This window comes from Sylvia atricapilla, chromosome 1 (assembly GCF_009819655.1).
Source record: "Sylvia atricapilla isolate bSylAtr1 chromosome 1, bSylAtr1.pri, whole genome shotgun sequence".
NCBI classification, from domain to species: Eukaryota; Metazoa; Chordata; class Aves; order Passeriformes; family Sylviidae; genus Sylvia; species Sylvia atricapilla.
In genome coordinates, this window is record NC_089140.1 from 99,548,618 (window position 1) to 99,569,097 (window position 20,480).

Genomic DNA, 20,480 nt, shown 5'->3' on the forward strand with positions numbered 1-20,480 from the left:
TCAGTCTAATCTAATATTGATAAGATCATAGTTTTGCTGGCAATGCCAGTTAGCTTCTGAAAGTGAGCTTCATGTATGTGTTTTTCCTTCCTTCTTATCACAGACAGCCAACAGACACTGGTCCTCCAGAAATAAAACTAATTCAACCTTTAAAATATTCATAATTTAATAACTATTTTGTAAGGAATCACATGCACACACAGATCAATGCCAAACATAACAAGAAGGTGAAAGTCAGAAGATTTTGTGACCTGTGGAATTGCTATGGCTGTTTTTTTGCCATGATAGAAATAATGCATACTATATACAAATGCCATAGAGAAACTGCCTCTGCTGCACTCAGTCTGAAAAGCAAACCTTTTAAAAATTGATGAAAAGCCTATCATTGATATTAGCATATTATTTGACAATAATTTGTCACAAATTATTAGATGTAAAATTAGAAGGTGAATTTTAAGTGTCTTAGAAGTCCTCAGTCTATCTGCACTTAACACCTTCGACACATCTTCCCTATAATTGATATTTCTAGATTTTTCTTAGGTATCTCCTTCCTTCCTCATGAAATGTAAAATCTACCATATGCTTGCTGTAAAACTCTAGTTTCAGAAAATTTTCCAAGGTTTCAGCCTTCATCTTCAACAATAAAAGTAAAAAGTTACTACAGAAGCAAAAAAATCTATTTTAGCATTAAAATTTCCTTTCTTAGAAAAATTTACAGTTTTATGGGGCAGTAGTGAGAAAATTTTAAATGCTACATGTGCTTAAGTAGTTGCAAAAAGCCATCACCAACAAAACCTTCTTACATGATGGCTCATGCAAGGTCTCCATGTTCTCTTTATTAAAAAAAAAAAGAAAAATTAAGTTAAGGAGTAACACATGATGTCAAAGCCCAGAATCTAGGATTTCAAGAACCACAAGCCATTTCTGCTCCTACTGCTGCTAAGTTTTCATCACTTTACGCACATTTGAATCACAAATACTTGCATACCTTGCTGCTGCAAAAGGAAAAGTGTTAGATGGAATAAGCAGAGGCCCTTTAGACAGTCTGATGGCAGAAAGTTTCTAATTAAAGCTTACAAATTCCAATTTTGTAAGAAGGTTCCTTACACATGATCATGTCTCCTAGAGGAAGAGAAACAGTGGCCTTAAAAAAAGATAAAAATTTCACTCTTCTTCAAAATGTGTTGTAACTCAACACCACACACACACACCCCAGTCCATGCACTGCTAGAAGGGATCTTTCTCTCACTTACTGCTTAGCATAGCTCTTCCACAGAAACCCCTACAGACAGCTTGGTGAGGTCTTGGCAAGACCACCAAAGCCAATCTCTCCAGCTGTAAGCTGGAACAAGAGGGTTGTGATGGCTTCCAGCAGAGGCTTCTGTTCGACCACTGCTCCCTCTCCATGGGGAAGAGGGAAAAACACACACAGTCAGGCTGCTAAGCCACCAGCTGGACCACAACTCCTGAGAGAAGATGGTGAGTCTTATCCAAAGGCTCTTCTCTTTTGGAACAACCACCAGAAAGAGGTGAGAAATGAGACATGAGCACAGGGCAGCTGCCAGGGAAATTCTGGTCCATGAACTGAGTCCCTTGTGTGCCCTTCCACTGGTCCCAACAAAAGCTTCCTGTGGCAAAGTTACAAGAGGAATGTAGGCAGAGCTCTAAAAGGAGCCAGGGATCAGAAAGTAGGAGGAACATTCAAACTGACAGAAAACTGCAAATGCTACAAAGAATAAAGTGACTAACCTGCTCTAGGAAAATTCCCCTCACAAGGATGGAGAGCTGTATGGTGTGTCCCTGAAGCCAAGGTGATTTGACTGAGGAGCATGAAACTCAGCTTTAAATAGATGCTTGCATCACATATGACAGGCCACAAAATAAATACTTTGGCTACCAATAAGGTCTGTAGTGAAGTCTGAAGGATGAGAACATAAAAAAACTGAAAAGCAAAATCACAGGCTCAACTGCTTCATCGGGTTTTTAGTACAACCTGATTTGAGCTTAGGTAAAAGAGTCAGCCCTTCTGGCTATACCCAGAGTGAGAAAATGTGAAGGGAGAACAAAGTGAAATGGCTAAAAGTAACTTAAATTCAGGCACTTCAAAGAAAATAAGGATATGTGTCCTGAATGGCAAAGGCTGAAATTACTAAGCTGTGGTTTGTTGTAGACATGGCAGTTTAATCAAGGTAAGCTTTATAAAGAGACAGGTTATCTTTTAATTGATCAACAGATACAAGTGGAAAAAAATGGGCAATGTTTGGAGCTTGCAGACCTGTCATTCAGGATCTTTCTCAAAGACCTGAAGAAGGAGTTGCAATGCACTCAGATTGTCTATTTTCTCCAACTAAATCAGATGGTCTAATAAAAGAAACTACCACCTCCTATAATTTATGCCTTGTAGAAAGTACTGATATAGGGATGTATAGCTCCACATGATATATTTCACAGCAAATGGAACAGCTCTTCTCAGTAACAAGAATACCAATGAGATCATCAGACTTGCAATGTCTTCCAAAGTCAGCCTAAGTCATTACAGGGAAACTGAATCTCCAGATACCTAACAACAAAGTCCAGCAGAATAAATCTAAGGATGGACATTTCATCTGACACACTGTGCAGCCACACACCTGCTAATATCAATATCTAAACTCTAAATCATATGCAATTTACTCTTCATGACACCTACAACAGTCAATCAGGAGAAGACACAGGGCTATTAAGAAGGTAACCATTGCAAATTTCAATTATACTATCATAGAAAATAAAACACAGAGTCACCTTTTTTTCCCAGAGAAATCACACTGAAACAAAGCAACTGTTATTACTCCTAAGAACCAGAAACCAAAGTCATGTCCTATCTCCAGCATGACAATTGTCAATAGCTTTTCCAATCACCTTTATTTTAGCCTTTGTTACTTCAATTTTTATTGTTTTAATTTCTTGTTTTAATATAAAACTATGTGCTATTTTAAGATGAAGTTTGAATTCTTTGTAGTTCTTTCTAATATACCAATTCTATACTAATTCTCTGCAATTCTTTCTAATATAGACAGCTAAACTTAGCTGATTATTATTTGTTCAGAATACAGAAATCTATTAAGAGATGTTATAACCCAAATAACGTCTTGTGGAGTCTGCTTCTGTTGTAAAACTTAACAGAGAAAAAACCCTAACAGTACCACTTTCAACCAAGCTGCAGAACAAACAGAAAGTATGGAGGGAAGGGTTATTGTCTCACTTCACACTAAACTAATTAGTCATTCTTAACCAACAACAATATCAGTGGCAGGTAAGAATATTCCCACTATGCTAGAACATCTGCACAGTGGTGAGAGAATACATTTCCACTGCAGACCAGAGCAGTAATGTATCCTCCCCTATACAGATGAATCTATATAACACTATGATACTTGAAATACTCTTTTCTAAATGGATATATTACACAATTTTGTCTCTTCTTGTAGATGCATTTAACAAAACTACGTGTTCTTAACAACTGTTTAAGTTTTATTAAAATGGGATCTCTTGTTTTTACTCTCTTGTTTTTACCTTTTACACAAAGACTATGCTGTTGTTTATTTCATTTCTAGTTTCTGAAGAACAGTCTTGAAAGATTCAAGTAAAATAAAACCATGAGGGTCCACAGATATTCTACACATCACCCAAGTTGTGCTTTTGGAACCTTGTAGCAGTCCTAAGATATTGACAATATTACATAATATTAATCAATAGAAGAATTCACTTTGGAATGCCTTTGTAAAATTATTTCTATTTTTATATCTCAAGGATTACTGCTGCACTCAATTTAACGATTCGTTACTACCACAAAAGTAAAATGAACATGTGAGGTTAACAGCTATAGCTATTAGCTGTAGCCTAACCAGTGTTATACTGCATAATTGATCTACTTTCTTCAAGAAGAATATTCAGGAAAAGGGAATTACTACTAACATCTCTATAAATAGTACAGAAAGCCTGGGGCAAGTGTGTGGGATAATAGCAAAGATGAGAGAAAGGAAAATGGGAGCGCACCAAGTGTTTATTTATAAATATCTGGGAACTCATTGCTTGGCATCATGTAATGTCTACACAGTCTCACATTGATCTAACTTTTAGACTGTGGCTCTATATTTAAGAACATAAAAACTAAGAATGAGCACACTAGACTTCTGACATTCTTCCCAAAAATGAATGTAGCTCTTTCCCAGTTGAAACTGTTTCAAGACTGTCACTACAGGAATAAGATTTCCAGAGTTTGTTCGCTGTACAAGTATTTAAGTATTTCAGTTTGTTCCCTGTACAAGTATTTTTCTAATCCAGTGTTGGCAGAACTTCAGTGTGGTTGAAATGACAGCAATCACTGTTGAAGAAATCATCTTAGCCACTGTATGCACATCTAATTTTATCTTCAGCTTTACCTTCTGCATCCATCAGAAGTCAGGCTTTTATGTTCTTCTGTCTCTCCAAGAACACGCTATCCACGTGGCAGGCTCAAGCACATGTTCCTTTCAGGACAGAATTCCACAAGTCCAGTTCAATTTTAGATATTGTCCCTAGGTCTCACTTCTCTTTCCTTCTATCTGGCATTAGCATATCCAGCATCCCATTTGCCTCTTCATAAGGTCATAGGTACTGAACAGCTGGAAAAAAAATCAAATTCATTTTCTGTAACCTCTGGTGAGCAGGAGGCTACCACCTACTCAGGTAACAGCAAAGCTGTCTTGTGAGTTGAACCACAGTGCCGTGAATAGGGACAACTGAGGGATTTTGTTCACAATCACAATACTAATTGAAAGCAAAATGCTAATATGGCAACAGCCATTTTTACTTGCATGAGAATTTTGTCTTGTTGGTTGCCCATTTCTGGTTTTAATGCTCTTCCGTTTACGTAGCAGATGTCCCTTAGCAAACTGAAGAATCCTGAATGCTTATTCAGAGATTTCCTGGAGGTGAAGAGCTCATACACCTGAATACTTGTGGGGTTTGGCATCTTGTTTGCTTGCTTCCAAATAGACCACTAGTTGTAGTATGAAACAGAATCTTTCCACAAAAGTTGCCTTTTTGTCCTTCAGATAAAGCAAGTCACATAAAACCCAGGACTTTCTGAGGCTCTTCAAGTTATGCCTTAAGACAGCACACCAAGTCTGATCCGTAAGTGTATAAAGCAACAAACCAATGAGCCTGCCGGCGTTACATTAATGAAATTATATTTTGCATTTAAAGACCTTTGAAAAAGGAGTGCCACTAATATGAAGAGCTTTATTTGTATTCATCTCACTAAAATTTTGTCTCATAAATTTCAGTAATTCTACTCTGTAGTTGGCAATTTGGTGACATACTTTTTTAAGCCTTTGAGTAATACCCCATATACTTCGGGCAGTCTGGTATCCTTGCTTCCCTTTCTTCCCAACACACAATTAATACTTGTGGACAAAAAGGGTTCTTTGTGTCATGTATTTTATCGGCAACTGTAATTCTTCTTCAGAGAAATTCTTTCCAGCAGCGCTGGCATAAAGCGAGCCTGCATAAGAAATCCATAAGAAATCTCACTGGCTTACTTTCTTCTCCTCATGGCAGCAGGTAAAAAGTACAAAGACACAACAGAGAAAACATGAGAAAATAGTGCACTAGGTACATTTGGTTATACACTGGGTACTTTTGGTTATAACCTCACCCTTCAGACTGGGTTTAAATTCAGAGGCTGTAGCTTTAGTCCTCAGGTCTGCCGAGCTCCCGACTCCCTTTAATAATGTATCTGTGTCTCAACTGCCTAATTGTAACCACTGGACAGCAATACTTTTTCTTTCTGTATCTCTCCTGTCTTTTTTAGATGCTGAGGTTTTAAAAGGAGCTGTCCTTCACTGTTTTGGCACAGCAGGGTCCTCATCTCAGGGGAAGGTTCTTTGGTGCAACACTGATCACTACAAGCAGGAGTCATGCCTGAGAGAGCATTATCTTGTTTATCTCGAAAAGTAGAATAACATGGTTTTAAAGCAGTGACATACTTGCAAGATTGTACAAAAGCCACTAAGTCAATGCTATGGCACTTTCTCCATGCATACATTAGAGAAGCCATTGAATAAAAACACCTTCAAGAACCATACTTGTTACCTTTCTTGTTTGGACTTACCCCTATTTCTTTTATTATGAAGAAAGTGTCCAATAATTTATATAAACAGGAGTGGTTTGTGCACAAAGTTTATGATTGCTACAGAAAAAAAAGTATCTTCAGTTTACAGATGTCACCTACTTCCTGAGTTAAGAAAAGGGAGGCTTTTCTGAACTTACTTTTGCATTGTTGTGGCAGGTCATGTGTCTCTTCAAATTCTCGCTCTGAGCAACTGGGAGCAGATATTATCCTGAAAGTATTTCTTTTGAGACAAACAAATCAAGAATAATAAAGATCAGAAAGAGGAAAAATGGAGACTCATGCCCAAATTCCAATTTTTTCGTTTAAATCAAGGACTGACTGAGTGCACAGCCAGGCTGTGAATCCATCTTCAGCCAGTATAAATTACTGGTTTGTATAGTCTGAGCCTCCAGGATAAACAGACAATTCTTAAACAATTCATAAGCAAGCCAGTCTTCCAGGCTTTGCTGAAGCCATTATTTTGTCCTGCGTCTACCTACCACCACCTCAGCATATGTACACCTACAATACAGGTATCCAGCCATCAAATGGCATTGAACAAAGTTGTTTTACCCACTAAAAACAGAGACAAGTTTATCCTCAGAGGCATGGACTGAAGGTGCTGCTTAGATGCTGGCTGTAGAGTAAGATTCTTCTTGGGTGTTTTCATTATGAAAACTCTTCATTGTTAACTCCTCACAAGTCAAACAAAGCACCCTCTACTCCTGCCCTTAAATCAGAAGTGAGTGATTTTCTTGTGAAATGAGAAAGCTAAGAACACAAGGATGGAAATTTTTAAGGAAAAAAATCAAACTTCACAATATATGAAAGACATACTGCTCAGTCTGTTCTCCATTGCTAACAGATTGCTAATCCTGGCATGAGAGAGCATGGAGACAGACCTGTGGCTGTGAAGAACAGGGAGGGTGTCCCAACTTGCCATCCACGTACCAATACATCTGCTTAGCCCCTGGGACACTCATCTTCATGGCTATCAAAGGAAGTTCAAGGATTCAGCAGGCCAACTAATGGGTAAGTTTCGTAGGCAAATGATAGCGGGGCGATCATAATAAATTACAGTGGAAAGGATTCCTCTATGATACAGAGGAATTTTGTTTTGCTACCAAACTCCAAGTCTCTTGGCTCCAGATACTGTCAAAGCCCTCCTGCTTGAAGCTCCCTTTGTTGAGAAATCAGCACAAGCACAGTCTTGGAAAAGATGGGTCTCAGAAAGCAGCAGTGTTATTACAGCTATATCACAGTGTTGTGCCATATTCTCACAGGGAAGACAGTCTTTGGGTGTTTGTAAGAGGCTGGAAGAGCTTGAAGGCTACACCATATTAACGAGTAATGAACTTAGTAGAAACTGAACATTTTGGTTATTCACTGCTGCCGAGGGCTGAGTAGAAATTAAAAAGGGTGTGAGCATCCCTCTGGAAAGGTTTTGGAGCAGAGGTTGGGCAGCCTGCGGGGAGAAAACCTGGGAGAGGCACAGCGTGGGGTGCACGCCTGGGTGGATCCATGTTGCTCCCTAATGAGGTGCTTGTGCAAAGAAAGCCAAGCCCCAGGATGAGAGATGCAGCCGATACAGGCACCGGAACACCAGCGTTCATAGAAAGGCTCAGAGGATGGACTGTGCCACCCATAAAACCCAAACCAAACAGCAACACAAAAAGGCCCAGCAAGGAAGTTAATACCTGTGCCTCCTGGCCTCTTCTGCTAAAAAGCAAAAGGTTGTAAATATCAGAGAAGTGAATGTAGCATTTAATCCGTATACAGGTATTACCGTCTCCTCAGTAACTTCTAGGCTTTTCCACCACATTTATTCTGTAATGTCAAATACTTTCACTTCTCTGTATATCCAGACTGCAGTCTCTGATTTGTAAAGGCATTACTACAACATAAAGCAAAGAAACATAACAATAATCCATACTATTTATTTTATAGTAAAAGAAAACTGAGAATATCAAGTCCAATGGGCCAGCCTGATATTACAGAAAAACCAAACAGCAGGACATTAGACCAGAACTTCACTTCAGCTCAAGACAAATGCATGGGAATATCCTGCATCGTTTTTACATGAATAAAATTAGGGTTTTTTCTAACAACATTTATGTTTCTAATTAGCCACTGTATCTCTTCAGCTTCCAACAGGGCACAGTCAAGTGCTTCAGTAGCTTTGCACTGATTTGGGGTTTAGGCTTCCTCTATTAGCACTTTTAAGTCTCTAACAAAATGCATTTCTAGCCTGCCTCACACTGGTATCCCAAGACAAGGAGGGAGCCCCACTCCCACTGCTGGAGACCAACAGCAGCAAAAGGTAAAAGGCCTTTTCAGGAGCAAAAATACACTCAGCCAGCCATGGGCACAGCCAGCCTGCCTCTTTCCCCTAAACAAAAAAAAAAAAAAAAAAAAAAACCAAAAAAAAAAAAAAAAAAAAAAAAAAAAAAAAAAAAAAAAAAAAGAAGGAATTAACAGAAAAGCATACACTGCCAATTTAACAATCTATTGTCACCACTTCTTATTTTCTGAGTTTTACTTGAGGGATGATGCATGCATTTTGTCCTTTCAAAAAGTCTGCCTTTTTATTATGATTAAGCACTGAAACATAGCATATTTACAGCTCAATTTATTGTCACATTCAGTCTGGAATTGGCCATTTGGCTGACTAAGTTGTACCACATGAAGGCACCATGGCATGTACTATTAAGAAATGAGAAATGGCAGATGGGCATTTCCAAAGAACCATCAGCTTTGCAAGTGGCAATGTTACAGCTGAATATCATCTGCTAAAAATGCTTATCAAAGGTGAGGATCCAGGCTTAACATCCTCCCTGAACATGCTGGAGCATTTCCTCCCACTTTGGGAAGAAGTTTGCCATTTCCAGCAATAGACTGCTTCATAAAAATATTTTAATAATAACATTGGCCAAGATATTTCTTTCAATTTGAACATTCTTTTGCCCTGGTGTGCCCAAACCACTGCTTTACATTTGGCTCTGGATTGTCAGAACAAGTGGCCCCCCACACATGTACGCGAAACACACCTAGACTGAAAATTAAAGGATATTTAAACTGAATTTAAATTTAATCAAATATGAATGAAAATTTAATTTTAAATGATTTTATAAAATATTCTCATATCAGAGTAAATACAATGTTGCTTGATATGAATGGTGTTGTATGATGCAGAAGTCTGCGATTCCAGGCCTGTGGAGAATCCTTTTCCAAGTCCAGCGACCCTCAGGTTGCTTCACAGGGCATCACACCAATGCATGTCCTCTGGAGTCTCATTGGCTTCTTTTCTGCCTTTTTTTTTGACTGCCATTCATTGAGCTCCAGCTGGTTTCACATGGCAAGGCCACCTTTTGGTAGTGACTGCCACCTAAATTGTCCCCCTTAGCAAGTGGAAAAGGATGTAGTACTTCACTGAAACAAGCAAACAGGGAAGGAGAGTACCCCAGATAAATATAAATTTGAAAGGAGAAGCATTTAAAATGTTCAATCCTTGGCCTGTGTGACATGCCCCTCCATTTCTGTAAGGACTGCCACAGTTCAAGAAGCAAAGGCAGCACCTGGCCAGTTGGAGGTTAAACAGTTCTCCAACAAGACATTTTGAGGAGAACTACCTATTTTCTTGAGGTGAAAGGAAACAAAGAAGAAAACACACCTACATAAAATGTGGGATCAAAACTTAAAAGGCAGCCTTCTAGGCTTGAAGAAAAACCTAAAGAAGAAAGCATTCTTGTTCTAATCACTGATCATGCGGATGAGGAAGAACTAGGCTGTGACCAAAAGCTATCACTCTCAGGTGGCAACAGTGCTCTCAAATTCATTTTCACAGTTTTACACTCTTCTGTAATTCTATTAAAGGTTTTAACCCTAAAGAGGAGACTTTCAAACAGTGCAATACTATATTTAAAACAGTACTGCCGAATGCTACTGAATGTAACGTATTTAGATGGCAAACTCTTAGAGACTATGGTTATATCTTCTTGCATGTACTTTTGCTGAGAACACTATCTGTACTCCAAAAATTGCTTACCCTAAATAAAACATCTAAGGAATACAATGGAATGTGATCTGTTACTATCTGTGTGCTGAGTAAGGGACATTGCAAAAAAGCAATCTGTTTCTCCCAAGAACTAAGACACGGTCAGAGTTGTCTTTGAGTGACACAGTAACCTTGGAAATTCATAAAATAAGCATGCAATTGTTAAGAAAAATTGCAGACATTTTATTAAGGCCACGACCAGTTTCACAAAGCAGAGGAAAACAAAACTGGAACAGAGGGGGGTGATAATTCTCTGCTACATATTCAAGCTGAATTTTTAAATGAAATGTTTATCTGTACTTGAAAATCATGCAAATAACGACAGCAGCAATGTGGGAGATCTGTATTAATGTATAAATGAATTTTCAACTGTTTTCAATATTAATTAAGTATATACTTAATAGAAGACATTTCAAACCTGTTTTTCTATTTTACATTGAGCCTCAATTATAATTCTGAGGAAGAAGGCTACCTTCAGCAGCAGATATACCAGTTACACATCACTTTTGCTCAAAATAAAGAAAACAACCCCATTGGATTGTTGATTTGGCTTTGCCCTATTTTTGGTTATTCTTTAAAATTACCTTTTAAATATGCTCACTATCTTAGAGTGGCAAAAGTGTTTCTTAAAATACTTGCATACTGTGAAACGGAAGAATGGATGCAGCATTTCTGTAACATTAAAATATTTCTATACAAGTTGCACAGACACAGAAACATGTCACACCCCCAAAAATACGATGTCTAAACAAGGCCAAGCTATAAGGAAAGCAATGGAGTAATACTCCAGCAAAAGGAGAGTTAATACTTTAAACACCCACGACTCCTAATCTATTTTTTATCAATTATTTCAAGAGCTCAACAGAATCTACTTAAAAACTGGGATGATAGAGTAGTACAAGTGGGTTACTAACTTTAAAAATGTACATTTTCTATCCAGGGAACCAGCAATAAGACCATCATTTTTACAGAAAAGTAAGGCTGGAAGTGCTCTCATGAAGTCCATTCCCCCGCCCCAAGGCAAAATCAACTATACATAAACCATTCCTGACAGATATTTGTCTAACTTGTTCTTAAAAACCTTCAGTGACAGAGACTTTGCAACCTCCCTAGGCAATCGGCTGCAGTCCTTAACTATCCTTACCATTAGAAAGATTTTCCTAATGTCTAACCTCAATCTCTCCACTACAGTAAGCCTGACTGTTACTTTGTGCTCTATCCCCAGCAGAACTGGAAAACAGTTTCTATTACTTTACTCTTTACATGAAATTTCCATATATTTTTAAATGGTTATCACATCTTCCCTCACTTTCCCATTCCCTAAATGCATAATGGCCAACTAGGTCATATGCAACCTGCTGGAGCAATTTATCTGGTCTCCCATGTCGTCCCCTCAAGGAGCCTCCCTCTTCTGGCACTGCCACCCCTGTACCAGAGACATCTCCACCCAAAACGCGGGCAGTTAAGCAAAACAAGATGCAGGGAGCGAAGCCAAACTGGATGGCAGCCTCGCAGATTGCCTTCCTGCAAAGAAAAGCCCCACACAAACCAGCAGAAGCCACTGTGGAAGAGATGTGAAGTGGGGAAAGGTACTCACCCCAGAGAAGGGCAGATGAAGAGAGGAAGGGTTGAGTCTAGAAAAGAGGGAGAGAGGTTCTAACACAACCTGGAATTAGGTTGCAGTTAGTTGACTGGAAGTGGGAAAGGTCTGGAAACAAAGGTGAAAGCAAGCATTGAAAAGCAGGAAGATAACCAGAAGGGTAGGGAATTCAGAAGGGAAGTGAAACCAAATGTACAAATGGGAAGGAACCTCAATACAGAGAGAGTGGACGTGGGCACTGATGGGAGAAGACACAGAGAAGTCGGGACAGCATGAAACACAGGACAGTAAGTGCAGCAGAAGTCCTGCGTGCCAGGAAATACAGCACAGAGAAACTCCGCCAAGTTGTGTTTCTATGAGCATGAGGATCTTTTAACAGATGAATTCTGTTTCTCTGCTGAAGCAGGGCCTGTGCGAGTACCAGCCAAGCTGAAAAGTCGCTCCTTGGGCGTAACCTGGTCTCTCTGGATACGGCCCAAGGTCAAGCTTCCGTGAAAGTGACTTTCAGATACGAGGCTGTGAGGGATTATGGAAAGATTTGAGGGTGCCATCACTTTCACAGGGAAAGGTGTGAGGGAGAAGATATGCAGCTATGACAGAATGGGATCAGGAGATGACAGGAAAAGTCAGTGCTAGACTGAAGGGCAGGGGGCCACTGCGCAGAGCAATCTCTTACTATTTATTCTGGTTTCCATAGTGCCAGAACTAATAATCCCTCCAGAAGTGCTGAGGGTCACAGGTCAGGAACGCCTCTGAGTCAACCCAGGTCTGACAGAGCTTTTGCTGAGATGGAGTTAATAAAATCCTGATGAACCTAAGCTAACCTTGCAAGGTCAGGAGGCTTCGTACACTGATTCCTAATCCATCCCACAGTGTTCCCATTATCCTTTGATCATCCTGGATGTCCCTGTGCCACCCACACCCCAGTGATGGAGAGCAGACTTCAGAATCACACTGTTCTCCTAAACAAGCACTCAAAACACACACTAGTGAAGAAAGTGACTGATTTTAAAATGAGACCCTGGCTGTTCAGAATCCCCACCATTTTCCCAGCACTGGCAGGGCACTGAGAAGCCCAGTGCAAAATGTGCAGAACTTTGTGTGCAGGCGAGAAGGTCCCTCTGACCACCACACCAAAGCACTGCTGTGTCACAGACACATCTTGTCATGCCGCTCAGTGCATCACATATCCCCTGACACAAATTTGCACTGCTTCTGGAAACCTAGCAAAAAAACATTCAGAACATTTTGAGAGTTACTGCTCTAGTCTGAAAAAAAGACCCTTTTTTAAGTTCCCAAGGGTCATGTTGCCTAGACCTCTGGCCATCCATTCTGCTCTTCTCTAGATGCCTCCAATAGGCCTACAAAGCACTGCTCAGAGCAGAAATAGTACACCAGCCACACAAATGCCAAGCAGAGTGGAAAAATTATTTTCCAGGCAGACTCCTGTCCATATATTCTAGCATAACATTCATGGCACAGTATTGTTGATTCATAGCCATTTTCTGAACTCTTGCAACTGCCCATCTGTTTTCTGCAGACCTGGTGTCTCACCAGTCATTCCACACTTGGATTTGCACAGCTGATTATTCCTGTCGAACCACAATTTAGAACCTGTCCTTGATGAACTGCATCATATTTATTTCAGATCAGTTCTCCAATATATCACATTAATTTTGAATTCTAATCCTGTGCTCAGAGGGTTTATATCCTCCCCCTGGTTGGTGTCATCTGGAAATTTTGCATGCAGATTCTATCATCTAAATCATTAATTAAAATATTGAATATTTTCTGGCAATCCAGGGCAGAATCCCACTTGACAGATCCTTCTGGTTTGACTGCGAATCACTACTAATTATTCTGAGAAGAGATTTCCAGCCAACTGTGTACCTGCCTTGCAGCCCATTGTGCCACCTTGTTTATGAAAAGCTGAAAAGACTTCCAAAAATCAAAATACATTATTTCTCTAGTTACAGGAAAATTAGGCTCCACTGAAAGGTACCTTCTGGGGAAAAAAAGTTAATGCAAATTCATTTATCATATTATTATCTACAGGCTAATTATTAAAAAATTCAGTTGACTATTTGATTCAAACTTTTCCCCCGAAGAATATAAGATAAGCTAGCTAGTCCAGAGGGGACAGGGAAGGACCCAGAAGAGTTTATAGGTAGGTGCAGTGATTGCTCTTTCACAGATTTTGTGAACTTAAACTGTTCTTCAATTGTTCTTCAGTGTAGCCACTAATTGATCAGAGATTGCTTCAGCTGTTTCACCCTGCATAGAAGAGATCATTTATTAAACTCCATCTTGTTCAAAAACACCTGTTATCCTATCTCACCCATTTATAATCTGTTCTTTTCCTGCTCTCGTTGGAATTCTTACCTTTCTCATGACACAGTTCTTTTCCTGCCACTTGATTAGAGATCACCCTTTTAGGTAAAGAATTATACAAAAAAATTACATGAACTACTCAATCCTCTCTGCACCATCAGATCATGAGTTTTTTAACTGACATTTTGTAATTCCTGTCAAGACCCAGAAACTTGGTCTTCCTCTAATTACTTCAGAGAATGTAGCATGTTTGACTGTCACCATGGCCTTTATTACTTGTGCCTTGTCCTGTGAACTGCCCTACCTGGTTTGACCCTTGCATTTTTCTCATCTTCTTTTACACTCATCTCCAGTAACATGTCAAGTTTACACCTTCTGTATGAGCCCTCAATTATCAGATCATACAATTTTGTCTCTTCTTACCCTTTTTTACTGGAATACCTTTCATTTGGGATGGAATGCATTTCATTTTTTTATATTCTTTATTATGACAGGAAAAGAAAAAGTTATTTCCTTTAAAAATTGCCAGAATTTCTCAGGTTTGTATCCCAAGAAGCCTTATCTTTCAGTTCTATGAGCCCAATTCAATCTACTTTCCTGCATACTATTGCTTTTATTCTCAAATTCTCTCATCTCACCTTCTGAAAGAATGACAGGCTCACCCTTTCTTGATTGCTACCCCTCAAATTGCATTTTACCATCATAGGCTCATCCATCTCTTTCCTAATCAACCCTAGGAGCACTTCCCTTCCACTGTTCTTTCTACATTCTGTAATCCTGAACCTATTATACTCACATCATCTACTGAATTTAGTATTTAGTCTGTAAAGTGAAAATATTCTATTTGCTATTGTTTGGTAATACATGATAAAATGACTGGGTGAGCCCATCTCTTGGGACAAGAGCCATCTGCAAAAAAGGGAATCTTTGGCATCAGTGCCAGTAAAATGAGCAGACAGACAGGATCAAAATATCTCCTAGCCATAACTGTAAACCTTTCCAGGTCACAGCAATTAGCAAAGTGGAAAGGAGGTACAGGAAACACTCTGACCATGGCTACACAGAGGCACTGTCCTCCCAGGCTTCTTTTGCCAGCACTCTGCTCAGCTGTAAATTGAAATGATTACTCTAGTTGTTGGAATAGCTGCAATCACTTAGCATGTCTAGATTCAGTGTTGACACAACACAGGCTTCAGATATCAAAGCTTTTTTGTACAAATTAACTCCCTTCTCATGTGGCCATGCCCCCTCTGCTGCTAGCAGATATTGTTCTCTCCTACAGCTAAACTGGCACGCCAACAAAACAAAAGGAGCACTACAGCAAGGATCTGAGGAGCGACCATATGCACCTGCCATTACATTTTTATTGCAGCTCTTAAATTAGCATAACACAGTCCAGTGGATTTCTCTGAAAAATATATACCTACCCACTGTTTATTATTGCTGAGTACATCATATAAATCTAAGAAGGAACAAGAAAGATCTCCAAAAAGCAAATACAGATATCAATTTGATACAAGTCGGAAGTTTCCGCCTCATACAAAGAAAATATAATTCCACCTGTTTCTTTAACAAGTCTCCTCAACATATGGTGCACCTTAATGTTTAGTAATTCTTTAGTACAGCTGCCAAGATTAAAATATGTTTATTAACATATTTACTTAAGGGCAATTCCAAAGGAACATAAGAATTTTTTACAGGAGACCAAGCAACCTCCACACCATTAAGTCTCCAGAATAGCTCTGAATCTGTTGGGTTGCCACCACAGTCTCACTGGTGTCCTGGGCTTCCAGGGACCTCCATTTAATCTCTCTGAATTTTAGGCAGTTCTGCTTGCCAGAGCTTTTCCATCCAGTAGCAGTCATGAGATTACCAGCTTTCCAACACACCCCTGCCAAACACCCTGGTCACAGTGCCAACTTCTGGGAGGTAAGGGATAGCAGACACAGTGGCAGAAGAGTGTAAAACTGGACAGAAAACAGTATAATAATGCAAGGGTGATAGAAGTAATAGGATTTCCAGCAGAGAGCCAGGTTAAGGAAGAGAGCAGATATTCTCCTAGTTGGGAATTTTGGTGGAAAGCAAAAGAGTGACAAAACTCCGAGAAAGAGCTGAGGCAGAGAGCAGCAAGGACAAAGAGGACAAGAACAGCAGTGGGGACGTTTAGGAGTGTGCTCCTGGCTAGACAGAGGAAGGAGAGCCCTGGTTGTCCCAGACTTCACATCTCCCATCAGCACTGGAGCACGAGGAGAGCTTCCTGTTTCCTCTCCTTCAGGACACATTTCACTGACGTGCACAGAAACAAGGCTGTAAATCAAAGCCAGGCACCAGAGACAGTTCAGAGCTGCACCACCACTCCAAACCGCTGTGCTGGTGCAGCTGGACACAGAATCACACCCCACTGCAGCCAAAATGCCTTCAAAAGGCAAATATTTTATATTAGAAAAATAAATGTCTTGCACATCACTAGTTTACACTGTCGTAATAATTCTTTATCTAGACTTACTAAAACAAGAGCAATATCCAGCTGATTTTCTATGCTTTTTTTTTTTTTTTTTTTTTTTTTTTTTTTGCTGCATCTCAGCTGGCTGGCAGACATGGAAACAAAGCAGCAGGATCTGCTCATCCTCATTTCCTCCTCCTGTCTCTCAAATCAGAAGCCATCCCATACGGGGAAAGCGCTATATGAACTCCAGCAGACTTTACACTAGAGGGAGCCTTCCTCAGTTAGTCACACCACCGTGGCATCCTCTTTCTCATTACATTATACTCAATCCATCTACAGAGAAATACACCAGACAGAGGTGAAACAGTTACCATTTAAACCCTCCAGTTCAGCCAGTTCAAGCATTGCAGCAGGTCAGTGGTGCAGAAAGGTGAGTACAAAGAGATGGCACCTGGTAAGTTCTGCCCAGAGATGTGCTCCAGCAGACAAGGTAAGGCTCAGCATTGCTGAGAAGCCTCCTGACATGAACCATGTCCATCCTGCAGCCTCACCAAACTCCTGTGCTGAGCACAAGAGCAACTTTACAGACTACATTTTATACTGACCCAAGAGACTGCTCTCTTGGGTGTTAACATGGTTAAGTTGTTAATGAGTACTTTAATGAGGAAAGCTCAGATAAATCCCCAAGGCTTCTGGCCATCCATTTCTGAAGGCTGAAACATGGATAACTGTGTTCCTCACTGCTAACACAAGTGTTGAACTGACCTTCAAGTGAATTGCTTTAAAATACTATTTAAACTGAACATACTACAAGATGCTAATGACAGTCAGGACCCATGAATTTTCTAAATCCAGTAAACTATCCCAAGAATATGAGCGGAACTAGAAGAGAAATCCTTACCTGTGAAAGCGTTTGTGGCCTGAAAACCAGCTTCCTGCATACTGCTCTTCCAGAGAAGCTTGAGATTCCCGTCTCAACCTGTCCTTACTGGAGACAACTGCTGAGCTTGTTGCTGTCAAGTCACTTCCATCTTAGCTGATCAGAGTCCATTTCTCTTTCCATTCCTGTATTTGGCACCATCCAGTTCCCACCTGTTCCCAGGTCTTTCGATGTGTATGAGGAAGGGATCTGCACTGAACCTAAGCAGAAATGTTGGACAGTCCCATCAACCAGCCAGCCAGAGGATTTGTGCCATGATGAATGTGAAAATGAAGCAAATCGCCTGTCAAGACTTCCCTTCCCTTTTACAATTAAGTTCTAATCCTGTGTTCATCCAGCACCATTTTTTCAGGTCTTGGCCAATGGTGACGTTCAATTGTCTCTCCTCTCTTGTGCTCCTCTCCCCTCAGGCACGCTCACTGAGAAATTAAAAAAGAAGAGATTATGTTTCCTGATGACCTGTAGCAATACTAAAATTAACAGACTCCAGGGAACAAAAACCCAAAATACATTATCAGGGATTGATTGTACACATTAAAAGAGATCTTCAGAAGGCAAATCTTGCGATTTTGCTGAGATGCAAAGTGTGACCACACAGCTCTTTGAAGTGCAAAGAGGAACAGTGCTGAGGGTGTCATATGCATCTCTGAGAACATGATATGATTTACATTTCAAAAGCCATATTTAGCAGAGATGGGGGCAGCAATACAATAACAAAATTGCAGTTAAAAGAGAAAAGGAAAAATACTCAAGGCTCTCAAGTCTAGTCTATTCAAAACCATAGTGAAATTATTAGCATTTCATATAGTTGCTTCCCTCCTTTTCTGGAGCAGGAAAAGAGCGAGCTGTGTGCCAACACTATAGATGCAATTCTTACAGTCTTCTGCAGTTAAAAACCTGTGCATTTCTTCCTGTTGATCACCAAACTTTGTATGTCTTGCTGTCAATTATCTTTTAAAAATCTCAGTTGTAACACAGATGACACAATTCAAATGCCTTCAGATATACAGTGAGGCTAAAAACACCCACAAGCGACACAGCAGAAAGGTGGTTACATTTTTCTTGATACTGCTACTTCTATATAGCATGGATACTTGCAGCTCACTGAAAACTAGTTTGTTCCACTTCCAGCTTTTAAAAACTAGGATAAAATTACCTTAATGGGATAAAGGATAACAGCAGACAGGCACATGTTTAAGGAGATTATTTTTAGAAAATAAGGAAGAAAGAAAAGAGTACTTGGAGGAGAACCCACTCAGTCCCCAGCCATCCTGCTCCTCATGTAATGATTCTTGGCTCACTATCTCCCAGCTCCGTGGCACAGGCAGGTTGAAAATACATTCGTGATGATCTTATACTAATGGATTTTAGATGATGAGTCTAAAGACAGGGCTTGCAGCATTGGATTGGACCCAAGATCCACCTGCTGGAGCAGCCCATGGCAGAGCATGGCAACCCCAGCAGAACAGTGCAGGACCCAGCTCAGGGAGCAGGTGGGAACAAGGCACTGCTCACTCCCCAGCCCCACTTCACCCTTCACCTGCAAGACCTAGAGATGAGCTTATACCTGAAGCACAAGCCTGAATATCCCAGAGAGTCCAAAACTGCAGAGAAGATTTTCATGCTCCTTGGGGTACAGTCAGCCAGGACTTGAGGGCTTCATTAGGGATGCACCTTGGGTGAGGGACAAAAGGGATCTCCCTTCAAGTGTGCCACTGAAACCAAATGAGCCTGACACCTGATGAATGTCATTTTCCTTGCAACACAGTGAATGAAAGCTAGCTGCTAGCAAAGATGAATCTTAATGGTATTGGTTTTTTTCCCTGATTTCATTATGCCACTGTTACTGAAGAACACATGTTTTTGTCTCAACACACAGCACAGGAATGACTGATTAGTTTCTTGTATTCAAATCTAGTCATTTGCATTCAGATCAAATAAGGTTACAGAACAGATTTAAAATGTTTTTCCCATTTCATACCCGAATATCTCAACCTAATAGAAAAGAAAGTGGAAATTAAAAGGGAGAAAGAAAAAAAAAATACATGTAGTATCTTTGATGAGAAAATACTGCATAAAAAATTTAGAATAGTGTTTAAAAAGCTATTATTCCTGAATATTGTATAGGTCCTTGAGACACTTTTTCAATCCTTTGAAGTGTTCTATGCAACTAATAACAATTTCATATGAGGCTATTTTATTCTAAAATATATACAAGTGAGCAAGTATAATATACATACACAGCAGCCTATAGTTCTTTTGGGTCTTAACATTGTGCTAATTATTCTGTAATGACTATAGGTGGATGCTGCACTCATTTCCCAAGTTTCTTCTCTAGAGGCCTGAGTTTTCTCTAAATTTATAAGAGGAGGCCTATATTTGCATTTGAATTTTCAGCCTTTAACTTTGTATTTTGGTTTATAAATCCAAAATTCTGATGCTTCTATTTTCAACATTTTCATTTCACATCTTTGAGATGCTCAAGAGATGCGCAGCAATACATTAGCATCCAATAAATAAAAAAAAATTTCCATATATTAGATATAATAAACTTCTAATTCTTACAATAATAAAGTATTTTCACTTTTTTATTAATTTATAAAAGCAATATTTTATTAAAAGAATAATTACTCTCCACATCTTCAAAAGTTCTATTGAACTTACTAAGAAGCCAGTAGTGCTGAAGACATGCTACAACACAGGCCCTTTCAATAACCACTGTTTCTTCAAATGGAAAGATGTAACTTTAACAACATTACAAAAATGTTAATGTTTAACAACATTACTGAAACATTTAGAGAGCTCATTCAGACCTCACTATTTAAAGGGTAGTGCACTGCATCAGGTTTAAGTCCTTCTTTAAGGACTCATGCAAAAGTAGATGCTGGTATCTCTTGACTGCCCTAAGTGAGAGTTTCCTATCAGTGCAGGAGTGCTCTCCTCCTGTGCAGATAACAAACTCGGAGGTGGCTGGCA

General features: G+C 39.6%; 1 protein-coding gene across 4 annotated transcripts in view; it reads right to left on the bottom strand.

Moving 5' to 3' along the window:
* The window catches only part of LDLRAD4 (low density lipoprotein receptor class A domain containing 4), a 272,480-nt gene that overhangs the window by 153,737 nt on the left and 98,263 nt on the right, over positions 1–20,480 (bottom strand). For all 4 annotated transcript variants that reach the window (XM_066328639.1, XM_066328622.1, XM_066328613.1 and 1 more), the window contains one exon: positions 17,466–17,923. In XM_066328639.1, the coding sequence (XP_066184736.1) occupies positions 17,466–17,505 (40 nt within the window). In that variant the 5' untranslated portion in view covers positions 17,506–17,923. The remainder of the gene's footprint in view (positions 1–17,465; positions 17,924–20,480) is intronic.